The sequence below is a fragment of the Ranitomeya variabilis genome, chromosome 6, assembly GCF_051348905.1.
Source record: "Ranitomeya variabilis isolate aRanVar5 chromosome 6, aRanVar5.hap1, whole genome shotgun sequence".
NCBI lineage: Eukaryota > Metazoa > Chordata > Amphibia > Anura > Dendrobatidae > Ranitomeya > Ranitomeya variabilis.
This window is the reverse complement of record NC_135237.1, coordinates 513,867,254-513,883,423: the sequence shown is the minus strand read 5'-3', so window position 1 is coordinate 513,883,423 and position 16,170 is coordinate 513,867,254. Positions and strand designations below refer to the sequence as shown.

The 16,170-nt window shown below is 42.4% G+C and overlaps 1 protein-coding gene across 1 annotated transcript in view; it reads right to left on the bottom strand.

The window, feature by feature from the left end:
- INTS8 (integrator complex subunit 8) overlaps nucleotides 1-16,170 on the bottom strand; it is an 83,710-nt gene that overhangs the window by 20,861 nt on the left and 46,679 nt on the right. The window contains exons 22-25 of the mRNA XM_077270937.1: nucleotides 3,878-3,981; nucleotides 3,684-3,734; nucleotides 3,526-3,599; nucleotides 1,505-1,569 (exon numbers count right to left, since the gene is read on the bottom strand). Coding sequence (XP_077127052.1) covers nucleotides 1,505-1,569; nucleotides 3,526-3,599; nucleotides 3,684-3,734; nucleotides 3,878-3,981 — 294 coding nt within the window. The remainder of the gene's footprint in view (nucleotides 1-1,504; nucleotides 1,570-3,525; nucleotides 3,600-3,683; nucleotides 3,735-3,877; nucleotides 3,982-16,170) is intronic.

Here is a 16,170-nt window from a genome sequence, read left to right as displayed (position 1 = left end):
ATTTTCAACATATGAGATGACAGAAATGAATATAATTTCATTGTGTATTAGTATTAACCCCTTCATGACCCCAGCTTTTTTCGGTTTTCGCTCCCCTCCTTTCCAGAGCCATAACTTTTTTATTTTTACGTCAATATGGCCATGTGAGGGCTTATTTTTTGCGGGACAAGTTGTACTTTTGAACAAAATTATTAATTTTAGCATGTAGTGTACTAGAAAAACAGGAAAAAAATTCCAAGTGCGGTGAAATTTCAAAAAAAGTGCAATCCCACACTGGTTTTTTGTTTGGCTTTTTTGCTAGGTTCACTAAATGCTAAAACTGACCTGCCATTATGATTCTCCAGGTAATTACGAGTTCATAGACACCTAACATGTCTAGGTTCTTTTTTTTATCTAAGTGGTAAAAAAAAAAATTCCAAACTTTGCTAAAAAAAATAATAAAAAGAATTGCACAATTTTCCGATACCCGTAGTGTCTCCATTTTTCGTGATCTGGGGTTGGGTGAGGGCTTATTTTTTGGGTGCTGAGCTGACGTTTTTAATTATACCATTTTGGTACAGATACGTTCTTTTGATTGCATTGAAATGCAATAACAGGCGATGTTGTGGCGACCAAAAAATGTAATTCTGGCGTTTCTAATTTTTATCTTTCTACGCCGTTTAACGATCAGGTTAATCCTTTTTTTTTTTTTTGATAGATCGGATGATTCTGAACACGGCAATATCAAATATGTGTAGGTTTGATGTTTTTATTGTTTTATTTTGAATGCTGTGAATGGGGGTGATTTAAGCTTTTATATATATATTTTTTTTTTATTGGGGGTGATTTAAATTATATATATATATATATATATATTATTTTTTTTTATTTCTTTCATATTTTTAAAAACATTTCAACGGGGGTCAGCGATGGGCTCATTTCCGGACCGATGGCCAGAAGCACTAGTTAAATGCCGCTGTCAGCGTTTGACAGAGGCATTTAACTAGTTAATAGCGGCGGGTGGTTAGCGATTCCACCCGCCGCTATTGCGGGTACGTCAGCTGTTCAAAACAGCCGACATGTCCCGGCTTTAATGTGGGCTCAAAGCATCAAAGTGGGGGTTTGAAAAACTCCTTTTTGACTGTCCAGAAATAACAATGAAGCAGCAAAATATAAAAAGGAAGTCAAGTTCTTCCTCTTCAGTAGGTAGAAGAATAAACAGAAGTGTTATATAGAAGATTACAGTACGTTGTCAGTAATTGTAGCATTAGGCCAGACTATTACTCCATTCGCACTCCCAGAGCCTCAGAAAATTTAGCCTTGTCATAGGAACGATTGGGAAATTTACCAGTCCTCGTTCCCCCATATAGCGACATGTGGACTCAAACTCCTTTTCCAAACTATTTTTTTTTTTCCCTCCCACACAAAGTAAGGAACGACGATGCAAGAACTTCAGAAAATTGGCTGATGATCACAAATACCTTACAGAACTATAAACCCATCTCTGACAAGCCAAGAAGGATACGTGTCAGGAACTCCAGCAGTGTCACATCCCATATGTGATCATAGTAGGAATCCATTGCATCATGGCTTAAAAAAATAGAATACAGAACATTACTTATTTTCCATACATTATAGAAAAGTTAGAAGCGATTCAGTTAAATAGGCTTTTAATGGATTCTGCGGAGCTTCGTATATTAATACTTTCATTTATGGTCCAACGTTTACCAGTTTAACCAGAGCAATGGCAGATGTAGCTCAGTTTTTCCTACTACAAGGCACCAAATCCTCTGCATAAATGGAGTAAAATGAAAATATGTTAATTTTTAGGGAATTCGGTGTTACCGTTGATTGGAAAGATTGTTGTGTAGGGACAGTACAACCTGACAAGGAGAACGGTTGTTCATTTATCCATTTGTTTCCAGGAGTAATAACCTAACTCAGTATTATTTTATTAGCAAATTCCCAAAAAATTGTACATGTGGTAAAAGGGCCTGCTGCAAAATAATGAGTTCAAAGTGTAAAGGTTAGGAGTAATGTGCCCAAAGAGTCGCTTCAAATTTTCTGTGAAACAATTTGGGCAAACCAAGCAAAATTGAAACCAGCAAAAAGGGCCAGGAAGAAGGTTTAAAGAAGATTATGTATATTAACCCCTACATGATGGAGCTCTTTTTTGTTTTTGCGTTACGATTTTTCGCTCCCCTTCTTCCCAGAGCCATAACTTTTTTATTTTTCCATCAATATGGCCATGTGAGGGCTTGTTTTTTGCAGGACGAGTTGTAGTTTTGAACGACACTATTGGTTTTACCATATCCTGTACTAAAAAATGGGAAAAAAATTCCAAGTGCGGTGAAATTGCAAAAAAAGTGCAATTCCACAACTGTTTTTTTGGATGTTTTTACCATGTTCACCAAATGCTAAAAATGACCGATATTATGATTCTCCAGGTCATTACGAGTTCATAGGCACCAAACATGTCTAGGTTCTTTTTTTACGTGGTGAAAAATCCAAAGTGTGTTAAAAAAAAACAAGCAAAAAAACCCAGTCATTTTCCAAGACCCATAACTTCTCCATTTTTCGTGATCTCGGGTTGGATGAGGGGTTATTATTGGCGCACCGAGATGACGTTTTTAATGATACCATTTTAGTGTGTATATGATGTTTTGATCGCCGTTATTGCATTTGGTCACCGATGGGCGGGATTTCCTGCGGACTTCCGGTAAGCGAGTTAACTATAGCAGACAGGGTCAGTCCATTGCTGGTCACGTTGATGTGAAGAACAGGAAGGGCTCTAATATTTGGTCTAATATTCAGTATGGAAATTACAATTTTTATTTTTTTTTATATATGGATAGTGATATAAACAATAAAAATCATTATAAAAGATAAATAAATGCACAAACATAAAAGCCTCAGGGGACAGATTAATTATTGCCTTTGCACCTGTTTTGTCTAGTTTTGTGCCTTTTTGTTTGCACCCATTTCATTATCCTATTTGTGCCTTTTTCGTAGTCTAGTTTATAGTTGCTCGTTCATCTCCTCGCCCCACCAACTTTTTGGGAAAAGTTTGTTCCAGATATTTTCATCCGATTCCTCAATTGTGACTTTATAATAAAAAAAATTTGGTGCAACTCTACTCCAGTCTCCCTGTTCCCAGTGTAGTTTTCTGCCTATCTTTTTCAGAAAGTAGAATATTTTGCGACATTTTGAGAAAAATGCGACTTTTTGCTCAAAAATAGTGTAAAAAACAACAACAATTTCTGCAAAATGGTCTCAACAAGCGTCAGACAGAAAAAAAAAAAAAAAAAAGAGAAAGAAAATTGACATAGGAAATAGAAATGATGAATCGGTCTTTTTCTGATGGAACATAGTTTTTAGAACTTGTATGGGAATTCCAGGTGAATGCAGGAATTTGAGCACCAGGATGTGTACAGTCACCCAACGTATTCCGTGCCTGTAGTTATGGGGGTGAACAATGAAACCGGAATAGAGGAAGACCCCTATAGTCCGTGGCGCACCCTCTGGTGAGTACACGGCTTACATTACCTATTCTGTTCCTGTAGGGCTTTGAAGGCAGTCTTGTAATCCACTTCTCTGAGGAACTGGCAAAGTATGGCCACCTACAGAAAATAACGGGACACGTGATCTACGACACCCATTGCAATGCTCTGCAGTTTCGGGTATTGTCTGCAGCAGATTCATACTTGCGTGTGGCAGTTCAGCAAGGAGCAGCATTTTATCATCCTCTTTATCACCTATAGACGAAAGAAATTTTAAGAAATAAACAGAGAAAAAAAAATTATATATATTATAAAATATTATATACGGTATTTCTCACTGTATTTGACTAGATGGAGAAGGCGCATTTTCCAGACACTTGGTCTGTATATGTCCTCACCTGGTCGGTATAGATATCCGGGGGGACTTGCTTGGTGAAGAAATCCGAGGATACGGCCCCCGCCTGCAGATAATAGTTCAGCGCTGCAGAATACTGATTGCTTGCTATAACATGAAAAAGTCATCACAAATCACGTGTTTTTGTCTTTATTTAAATATACATTTTTTGTAAGACAAAGCTGCATCACTGCCCCATAAAACAAAAGCAAGACATTACAGGGTTAATCCCATCTTACAAAGTGATGGTATATCTCTAGGATATGCCTTTACTTGATTCTCATCTGCTAGCAGGGTGTGGGGGGCACATGACCGCCGCTCGCTCTGGCATTCGAGAGGAATCCCGACAGTGAAGGTGATGCACACTGTCAGGATTCTCACTTCTGAAGCCACAAAGGGGCTGCAGAAATTTATCTGAAGCCTGGAAACTGCCTTTAGGGTATTGTTCACAGGACAGTGGTTTTTCTCAGGCAGGGATTGGAAAAAGAGAGACCAGAAAACGCTCAAGAGAGTGAAGATTTGCATTTCTATGTAAAAATAACTAGCTGTGCAGAGGGTTAAAAAGCAGTGACCCGACCATTCATCAGGTGTTTTACGGCTATAAAAAGATACTCTAATGTTGTAAAATATAAGTCAAGAAAAAGGCTCAAAAGTCAACGCAGGTGGTGTCGTTTTTGCATTTTTTTTTTCCTTTGGAGCGTCCGCATTTCAAAATCCCTTAGCAGTGCCTACACTGTTGGACTTTAAACTTTTTTTTTTGTCTGAAAACACCAGTACAAAAAACACCCCCCAAAAAAAACAACAACAACAAAAAAAAAAGCCAGAAAAACACTGGAGGTCACAATCGACAAAAAGTTCTCAGGAAAAGGTAAAGAAAAATCTATAAGAAATGAAAAAAAACAAACAAAAAACAAACATTAAAAACAAAAGAGTGTGAATATACCCTTATGCTAGAGTATTTTATACTACAAGTCAATACCAGGGATGTCGAACGCAAATACACAGAGGGCCAAAATTAAAAGCTTGGACAAATTCATGGGCTGACCTTGATATTTATATATATATAAAAAAAGTCTACAATTGAAGAAGTTTTTCCTTATCAAATATAACGACGAACCTTTACATATGGAAACAAACATAAAGGGGTTGTCCTACAAGCAAAGTACATGAATGAATAGATCTTAGAATAAACTTTTGGAATAACATAATTTGTTGTGTAAGAGCAGTAAAAATTATGGCACATTGGCCTAATTTTAATGTGTAATAACAAAAAAGAAAAAACCTTGAATAAGACAGATAATAAAGTATGATGCCAACAAAATGCCCCCACATACCCCCCACAGTGAATTCCGCCACAGTACTCTCCTTCCGCAATCCCCCTGACAAAGAATTGTGACCCCATCATAATATGATTCTCCAACTGTAATCCCACACAGCCTCCATACAGTATAACCTGCCCCATATAGTGCTCCATACAGTATAATGGCCCCACAGTGCTCCATACAGTATAATGGCCCCACATAGTCCTCCATACAGTATATTGGCCCCACATAGTGCTCCATACAGTATAATGGCCCCACATAGTGCTCCATACAGTATAATGGCCCCACATAGTGCTCCATACAGTATAACCTGCCCCACATAGTGCTCCATACAGTATAACCTGCCCCATATAGTGCTCCATACAGTATAATGGCCCCACAGTGCTCCATACAGTATAATGGCCCCACATAGTCCTCCATACAGTATATTGGCCCCACATAGTGCTCCATACAGTATAATAGTATTATAGTAGCTCCCAGGAAGACTACACTCAATCCCTCTCCTCGACTAATTGGCATTCCCTCAAACCCTGGTTGTTTTACATGCAAAACCGCTAAATGTTTGTGTTGCTCTTTATTATTGATGGAACTAAATCTTTCACATCGAACACAACAGGCACTAACTAGATCATCAAGTGTCATGTGAACTGCCAGTCAACCTATTTTATTTACCTGTTGCAGATCACTTGTGGGCTACAATACGTGGGCCGCACAATCCAAGCAATGCACGCCCGTCTAAACAAACACCGCCAAAATATTCGCAACGGCTATTTATTACATAGTGTTTCAAAACATTTCTGCATTGCTCACCAAAAAAATCCAAGCTATCTGAGTCTCACTATTATTGATCAAATAGCTGACAATGCTCAGGATCATTTGAGACTTTTGACAATAGGGAAAATTACTGGATTTTTAAGCACTGTGGCCCCAGAAGGTTTAAATCTTACTATTGATAACAATGTCAAATAGTTCTTTTCATTTTGTTTTAATATTTTTCATTGTTCCTTTGTTTTCAATATTATGTTGTTTTAATATTTTAATTACTAATTTCTTTTTGTATGAAAATGTATTTTATTTTATTTGATTCTCATGTTTAGACTGCACAATGTGTTCTGGCACCTTAAGAGTGCTTATGATCCTCCCATTTCATCAGTGTTTAATTAATTTCTCTGTTTCATTGGATCTCCTTTCTGTTAAATACTCTGTTAACCATCATTGTCTAGCTTGCCACTTGATGAAGGCGGAAAAAAAAGCGTTGTGGACAAGGTGGGTATATATAGAAAACATTCATTGTATACAATTAAACATATTAAGTTATTTTGGACATCAGATCAGCAATAGTCATCTGACCAAAAAAGTGCAACAGTGCCACTGTGATAAATCTGTATCATATACATTATATATAAAAAAGTGCCATATAGTGCACAGTGGTAAACTTTAAAAATATATTAATAAGCAATTTAATATCCTCAGGTGTCCCATGTTTGTGAAAATAGAAAAAACACGCACTTACAAAGATAATACAGCAGGTGCTGGAGATTCCGGCGTCCTCCTGTTGTAACTGCACATGTCTATGGCAGCTGCAGTCCGGACCTAGAGCATTATGGTCCGCACCTGTGCAATAGTGCTTTGAAGTCATAAGCGCCATCTTGGAAAAGGTATATGCCCATACAAACTTCAGACAGGCAGAAAAAAAATCTGACTACTTGTATCTGCGCAGCATTATAATATAAGCAATAGCAATATGTAGGAGAGAATGCATAATATAATAAATTAAAAGAATGATTGAGTTTTTTTGTCACTTATTAAAGGACAAATATCGCTATAAAGCCATGAATGGAGGGTTATACTCATTTATTTCATAGTATTTATAGTGGACATAATTGGTTCAGGCATAAGCTCTATATATGGTGTGTTAACGTCCCAAAAACTCCCCATAGGTAAATGAGGGGTCAGAAACCAAAACAGGGAAAGAGACACATGGGAGGCGGAAATCCCCCCATATGTCAATCACATCCTGCATACACACCAAATAACCAATTGTATATAGCCACGGTTTTAATGTCTAATGATGCATCGTTTTGTGCCAAGTTTTGTATGATTTCAAACAAATATGGTTTGGACATTATTCTTTTGAATATAGAATATCTACAACAGGAAACTAAAAGACTTAACTCTGAAAAGGAGATTTTTGTTTACTTACCGTAAAATCTTTTTCTCCGAGCCAATCATTGGGGGACACAGACCGTGGGTGTTATGCTGCTTGCCACTAGGAGGACACTAAGTGATACAAAGAAAGTTAGCTCCTCCCCTGCAGTATACACCCTCCTGCTGGCCCTCAGCTAACCAGTTCGGTGCAAAAAGCAGTAGGAGATCAGTAACAACATATTAGCTTACAGCATGTCATATTATATATGAGAGTATAGCATATCGGATTGTAAAAACAAGCATAAGCCAATACTAGGGTGGGAGCTGTGTCCCCCAATGATTGGCTCGGAGAAAAAGATTTTACGGTAAGTAAACAAAAATCTCCTTTTCTCCTACGCCTCATTGGGGGACACAGACCGTGGGACGTACCAAAGCAGTCCCTGGGTGGGGACAACATCAGATCAGGCTCTGTGTAACCGCTACTTACAAGTGCGCCACCGCGGCCTGCAGAGTCCGCCTGCCCAGAGTCACATCTGTGGAAGTCTGGGAATTATAATGCTTCAAGAATGCATGCGGACTGGACGAATCCGCAAGCTTGCAGGCGTGTCTTGTTGACGCCTGGTGCCTGGAACCCACGATAGACGGGAAAATAGGCTGTCATCTAACACGGAAGGACTCCTGGATGGTGAAAGAATACACCAGGCTAAATGGCCGATGGAGACGGCCAAACCCTTCCTGTAAAAGTCAGGAAGCCTTCCTCTTACCGGTAGGAAACCCAAGATACAGTGTCCAACCTTCGGAAGGACGCCGTCCTCAAGACATACCTACTCAGAGCACTTGCTCTGTCCGGAATATGGGGACCTCATTCCATTTTGTGGAGTGGTGCCAAAAGAGATGAGGGAAGAACTATGCCCTCATGACAGTAGTAATACAATACCACCTTGGTAACAAGGGACGGGGAAGGCTTGAGGACAACCTTGCCTTGAAGGAAATAAGAGAAAAAAGTCTGAAAAGACCCGTTAGCACCGAAGACTCGTCAGGATGAGGATATCGCCGAGAGAAAAGGGGGCAACCTTCCCTAATAGAATAGATCCCAATGATCTAACGGTATGCAATAGGGAAGAACTACATGTGAAAAACATCCTGCGAGGTGGTCCCTACTTGCAGTTTTGTTGCAGAAAGACAGAAAGCTACCAGCTCCGCAAGCGAACTGACGTGGTCAGTGCGGATTTCCGAGGATCACTGGGGCCCTTTCTGCTTCTGAAAAGCTTTCGGAAGTGGAAACTGGTACCACGGAATAACCGGAGCATGCAGTGCGAAGGCTCCTGGATCTCGAGGCCGAACAACAAACTCCAGTACACAGGCGATCAGTCAGGACGCCATCCGAGCTACAACTGTAGAGCTCCAGTGAAGGCAGGTCTGATGGAATACTTCCGGTGAAGTTCCCACTCACTTGAGGTGAAACCCTGACGGCTAAATATGTTCGCAGCCCAGAGTTCTACTCCTGGGATATGTACTGCCAAGATCACCGAGTGATAGATCTCGGCCCATGTGAGGTACTTTGGCCATGGTGCTTGAACGTGGGTACTCGCTAGATGATTGACGTATGACACAGCCGTGGCGTTGTCCAATTGAATTCGGATGGGTTGACCCGCCATAAGGAGTGGACCTACTATAGGACTACCCTTGAGATCTCCAGAGCAATGATCGGGAGAAGAGGACTGGCATTGGAAGTTACTAGTAACCATGGAACCGGGAGAAAAAACTCCGGATGAAGAAGGAGCTCAGAGACTATCGTCTGAAAGGCTGCTTGACTTGCTGAAAACTAATGGAGCAAAGGAAACTGCTTCCATTGTCGTCTCCGTTTTTTTTTTTTTTTTTTTTTTTTTTGGAACCCTCCCAGCAAATCGAATGAAATGAGGGGATGAGTGAGCAAGAGCGCGAGCTCCCTGTTGAAAAACCATGACCTTGTCTGGAGGGAGATTTACCACCCTTCTGGAAGAATACTGGATCATCCTCAAAAAGGATATCTGTTGGGCTGGAAATGAGGAGTTGTCTAAGTCTAGCCATCAGCCCAGGTGAGAGGGTATCGCAAGTGATATAGACGACTTAGCGTAGTCCTGCAAGGGTGGGTAAACAGTCGGTCAAACAGGGTAAGACGACCACGCCTCTAGGTGCAAGATGACAGCCGCCATGACCCTTGCGAACACCCTGGATGCGGTAGCAAGGCCGAAGAACAAGGTCGTGACTTAAATGCTGTTCACGAATGGAAAAGCAAAGGAATTTTTGAAGAGGTTAGGCATCCCGAATGTCGATGGATGCCAGAAACTGCACCTTTTTTGTTGAAGTAATGGCTGAGCGGATGAGACTCCATTCGAAGAAGAAGAAGAACCTTGTGAAAAGATTGTTAGAAGTTTGAGGTCTGGGATCGGTCCTACTTATCGTTCCCCCCTTTTAGGAACCAAGATCCCTTAGATCTAGACTGTCCTGGACAACCCTTTTACTATTGGTCGGGGCTGCGGAAACGTACGATTCTTCGTTAGTCTCCCGCTCAAAAATATGATTGACCAGCTGAACTGTCTTCAGGAAAGGGATACTGGTGTGAATCAAAGTAGTTAAGGACTCCAAGCAGGAGACCGTTGCTCTAGCAATCCATGCGGCGGATAGGGAGGTTAAAGGGCTGGACCCGTAGCTGCCAAACGGAACAAACCAGATGTGCTATTTGACAGATCGTGGCATTTTTAATTGAGGACATATCGGGCAGGGATACTGGTAGGTAAACCACAGGAGATTGTACCCGGTTAATCTGCCGAGTGGCAGAATGCGCCGCTGCTTCCAGCAGGTCATTGCAGAGTTAAAAATTAGGAGCCTCGATCCACCATCCTCTTAACAAGGAAGTGGAGAGGGAAATTCGCCTTGGTGATGCAGAGGGGGGTGCTCAGACGCCCGAAAAAAGGATGCCTCTGTACATCCACAGAGTGCAGGTCTCCGGGTGGACAGGACAGGTTGTCTGGCGTTAGGCCTGGACCTTCGAGTGCCCGTCTGTTGATGGTGTGGGGAGACCGGCACCCTTTAAAGTGCCTGTCGCCCTTAAAAATCAGACCAGGCATAGCGTCCCACGTAGAGGCTTCTGTCCAGTGAATCGCATATCCAGACTGGATGGCAAAAGCTCTACGAGGGAGTTTAGGCTGAGGGAACTAGTTACACTGGGATAAACTGGGATCAGCGGCAGAGGGCTCCTCATTTATGACCAGTTTCGGATTGGTCATGGTGCCCTCAAGACCAGGGAATACTGGTCGTGTGCCTTTAAGACCAGGGAAAACTGGTCGTGTGCCTTTAAGACCAGGGAATACTGGTCGTGTGCCTTTAAGACCAGGGAATACTGGTCGTGTGCCTTTAAGACCAGGGATTACTGGTCGTGTGGCTTTAAGACCAGAGAATGCTGGTCGTGTGCCTTTAAGACCAGGGAATACTGGTCGTGCGCCTTTAAGACCAGGGAATACTGGTCGTGTGCCTTTAAGACCAGGGAATACTGGACGTGTGCCTTTAAGACCAGGGAATGCTGAACGTGTGCGTTTAAGACCCGGGGATACTTACTGGTCCCGTGTCTTTAAAACCCGGGAATTCTGGTCACGCGTCCTTAAGACCAGGGAATACTGGTCACGCGCCTTTAAGACCAGGGAATACTGGTCACGTGCCTTTAAGACCAGGGAATACTGGTCACGTACCCTTAAGACCAGGGAATACTGGTCACGTGCCTTTAAGACCAGGGAATACTGGTCACGTGCCTTTAGACCAGGGAATACTGGTCACGTGCCTTTAAGACCAGGGAATACTGGTCACGTGCCTTTAAGACCAGAGAATACTGGTCGTGTGACTTTAAGACCAGGAATACTGGTCATGCGGGTTTAGGTAAAATCTCGCAGCGGGCGAGAAGCGCCAATTCAGGGGGCGGAGCCACAGGCACGACGTGGGCGGAGCCTCGAAACTTCCATGAATAGGCCCCAGCCGGGGCGTAAATTTCTGCAGCCGGCGTCAGCGTAGAAGTTAGGGGTGGTCACCCGTTGCTCGAGAAAATTGAGCGCTTCCGCGTCAGGCGCTAAGCGCCAGGAAACGACACGGTGCGCTTCTGGGGTGCGGACTACACATCGGCCGAAGCCGGGAGCTAAAATTGTTAGCCGGCTGGAGCGTTACCTCAGGGAGGTGGCCACAGGGAAGTCTGAGACTGCCTGTCAATATCCCGCTGCAGAAGCCCATTGCTGGCAGGATCCACTTACCAACGGTGCGCGTCCCGGCATGGAGCCGCTGCGGATGTCGGGTATTGCAGCGTGGACGGTGCAGGGATAGAGAGATAAACTTCAATCCATCATCCCTTTGTTAGGGAGGTGGAGAGGAACCGTCCGCCTCCTTGTGCCATCCGCTTTCACAGTGGTGGGATAGTGGGGGCTGCCCGGACCATGGAGGGGGGCTTCTGTACATCCACGAAGTTCAGCCCATCGGGACCATGAAGGCACCTTCGCCCCTGAAAGGGATTTCAACTGCGGCCTAGTCCGGCTGCAAAAGCCGGGGACTAAATTTTTGGAGCCTGCCGGTGGAGCGCGTCGGCGGGCCGCGCGCCGAATGATTGCCGCTGGCGTACCGGCCAGTGGCACCCCCAGGACCGCATCTTCCACGCAGGCAGCGTGAGGAAGAATGGCCCCCGAGATCTGCAGGGCGCCTCTCGTCCCAGACGAGAAGCGCCGATATAGGGGGCGGGGTTACGGCCGTGGGAGGGATCTGCCCACTGCGGCCTACTCCAGCTGAGAAGCCGGGGACTAAATTTTCGGCCTGCCTGGCGATGCGCGGCGGCCGCAACGGAGCGACGCTAACCGCCGCAGTTTCCCGACCGCCGGCGCCTGTCCCCAGGGGCTCTGCCGCAAGTACCGCCGGCGCCTGCCCCATAGAGGCCACTGCGGCCTACTCCGGCTGAAAAGCCGGGGACTAAATTTCCGGCCTGCCCGGCGGTGTGCGGCGGCGCGGCCGCAAAGCGATCTGGAGCGCAGGAGGGGAACTCCTGATATACTCACAGTCCTGTAATGCAGGTCCCCCTGTACCTGCGCGCTCCATCCTCTTCTGTAATCCCTTTGGGCTCTAGCCGCAAGTATGCAACGCCATGTAATGTGGGCCTTGTATGTCGGGCCCCCGGAGAGGAACATGAGAGCCAGGCTCTATGTGCTCGCCGTCTTGCAGGGGGAAGGGAAATCGGGACCAAAGATGGAAACCCGTTGCCCCAGTAAAAATTGGCGTGCTCCCGCGTCGCAGGAGAGGGACGGGGAGGTATACTCGCCGTGCTCGCCTGTTGCTGGTTCGGGGGAGAGCGGGTCCCATAAAAAAGGATCCGTCGCCCCCTTCACTCCGTTGAATAAAAAATAAAAATTTACAGAAAAATTAAAATTAAAATAAGAAAGTTGGGGTCTGAAAACAGACCCAAGTGCCTCCTACAGACACTAAGCAAGAACTGGTTAGCTGAGGGCCAGCAGGAGGGTGTATACTGCAGGGGAGGAGCGAACTTTCTTTGTATCACTTAGTGTCCTCCTAGTGGCAGCAGCATAACACCCACGGGCTGTGTCCCCCAATGAGGCGTAGGAGAAATAACACAGGTGGAACTGGAAATTAAGTGCCTCATGAAGGAGGAAGAATTCAATACTTTCAAAGAGTCACTAAAAACTAAAATGGACAAACTGCGTATTGAATTAGAAGATGTAAAACGTAGAAAGTGGAATCGAGATATGGATGACTATAGAGATGGAAACATCTATAACTGGCAAAGAGATAATTTAGGAACCTGGAGAAAAGGTCACTGGAACAATGGGGTTAATTTTATAAATTCCAATGTTGATAATATGCTATCTAACCACAATTTTTTCAGAAACGGACTTATCAAAAGAAAAAATGAAACCAACAGGAAAAGGGGAGGAAAAAAACACTGGAGACGGCAAAAAAGAGAAAAGAGGGAAAAAGAAATCACCAGGAGAGAAACAGATGTCAACAAGGAGCAAGGAACAAGTCTGGTAATAAATATCTCAGATAAAACTCTGACTGAAAATCAGATGTCAGTATTGAATAAGGGATTGTCGTTTGGTTTGAGCACTCATGTGAATTGGTTCCAATTGAACATGGATATGCAGCGTTTTTTTAGATCTATTAAGTTAAAGGAATGGTTTTCCGATAAAGTCCAAATGGATAAAGTTCCTAATAGTGAATTTAATTGTAAACAGCTAGCATTGTCCAAAAAAAGTAATTTCACACCATCTGAAAACCCCCCTGTGATAGACGCATTCATATCCGCTGTTAATGATGATATAAAAATATTTAAAGGTAAATGTACAAAAAATTTTATGCACCCCAACATGTCTAAAAATGAAATGGAGGCTCTACATGAACTGGCACATGATGAAAATATAATCATCAAGAGTGCCGATAAAGGTGGTGCAGTAGTTGTAATGAATAAGGGGGACTATCTTCAGGAAATCCGGGGGCAGTTGGCTGACCCGGAGGTGTACGAGAGACTTTCTCATGATCCAAAATTTGATATTGCAAGGGACATTAAGATTATTCTAGATAATGCCCTTGAACTATGTATTATTGACCTGGATTTACATGAATATTTGACCGTTGGGTGTCCAATCACCCCAGTTATATATACTTTGCCAAAGATACATAAGTCTCTCGTGCATCCTCCGGGTCGGCCCATTGTCTCTGGATGTGACTCCATTTTATCACATATTGGAGTTTTTCTTGATAGGATCCTGAACCCCATTGCCAGTCATGCGGAGTCCTTCGTTAAAGACACCACCGATTTTCTTGAAAAAATAGGTGGAATAGAAATAGTTGGAGATGTTATTTTAGCATCATTCGATGTAACATCACTATACACATCTATTCAACATAGCAAAGGATTGAATGCTGTCAATAAAAAATTGCGGGCCACAGAATACTCTGAGGAAGCGAGAAATTTTATAGTACAACTGTTAGAACTGGTATTAACCAGAAATTATTTTTTGTTTGGTGACACTTTTTACTTACAGTTGAGAGGCGTGGCCATGGGTGCCAACATGGCACCCGCATACGCAAATATTGTCATGAGTGTTTTGGAGGAGGATGTCATCTATGTGTCCCCACCACTTCTGCTATGTAGCGGCGTGGGGGAGATACATAGATGACATCTTCCTAATCTGGACTGGTTCAGAGGATTCATTGGTGGAATTCCATGACTATTTAAACACAATAGACGACACTACTAAATTTACCCTGGTGCATTCGAACAATGAAATCCAATTTTTGGATGTCAATGTCAAAATTAAAAACAATCGACTTATCACCCAGTTATATACAAAGGTGACTGATAAAAATGACCTATTGCTCTTCAGTAGCCAACACCCAAGAAAAACTAAAGAATCCATCCCTTTTAGCCAACTAATTAGAACCAAGAGAATTGAGAGTGAAAAAGACTCGTTGGAAAAATCTATGGAGGGGACTCTTAGAAAATTTGTGGATAGGGGGTACCCAAAAAATTTATTGGAAGCACAAAAAAATAAAGCTGACTCTATTAAAAGGGAAGACCTTTTTCAGAAAAAATTTAAAAAGAAGGTTTCTGATCGTATACCATTGGCGACAGCCTTTTGTGAGGAAAGTAGTGGGATTTCAAATATCATACTGAAACATTGGAGTATGTTACATAAATGTTTACCACATGTACCAGAATTTTCAAAACCACCCTTGTTCTCGTACAGGCGAAACCGTACGATTGCCTCTAATTTAATAAAATCAGACATTGGTTCTTTCAAAAAATCCAATCAAACCACACTTTCTGGACAAAATAGAAGAGGCTGTTTCCCATGTCTTTCATGTGTTAATTGTACATTAATGTTAAAAGGATCCAGTTTTGTTCATCCTGTGACTCAGAAAAAATATGAGATACAACATTTTTTGACATGTGATTCAGAGTTTGTAGTTTACCTGTTGCAATGTCCTTGTTCCTTATGGTATGTCGGTGAGACAACATGTGATTTTAAAACACGGATCAATCAACACCGACATACCATAAGGAAAAAATGTATGGATCTACCAGTATCCAAACATTTTGTTGAAAAATCGCATACGGAAAAACAACTGCGTTTTCGCATCATAGATATAATTCCTGTACAGAGGAGAGGGGGTGATCGTATTCGATTACTCGAAAAAAGAGAATTGGAGTGGATCATGAAATTAAATACGTTAAAACCATATGGTCTTAATGTAGACTTTAAGATTAATCAGATTCTATAAAAGAATAGTGATAAATTCAGCTATATCCTCATTGCTATGACAATCTTCCTGTAAAATTTTACATGGATTTTAACTTCTATTTCTCTTTTTCTTCTCTTTTCAGATGTCCCAGTTTGTGAAATTAATATTTTTTTGCAATTTATGATGTTGATTAATGGAGCTTGATACACTGTGTGAAGAGATGCATTAAATAATATTTGAGGTTACACTCATTGTTCGTTGTTTGTTATTTAAAAAAAAAAAACAAAAAAAAAAACCGTGGCTATATACAATTGGTTATTTGGTGTGTATGCAGGATGTGATTGACATATGGGGGGATTTCCGCCTTCCATGTGTCTCTCTTTCCCTGTTTTGGTTTCTGACCCCTCATTTACCTATGGGGAGTTTTTGGGACGTTAACACACCATACATAGAGCTTATGCCTGAACCAATTATGTCCACTATAAATACTATGAAATAAATGAGTATAACCCTCCATTCATGGCTTTATAGCGATATTTGTCCTTTAATAAGTGACAAA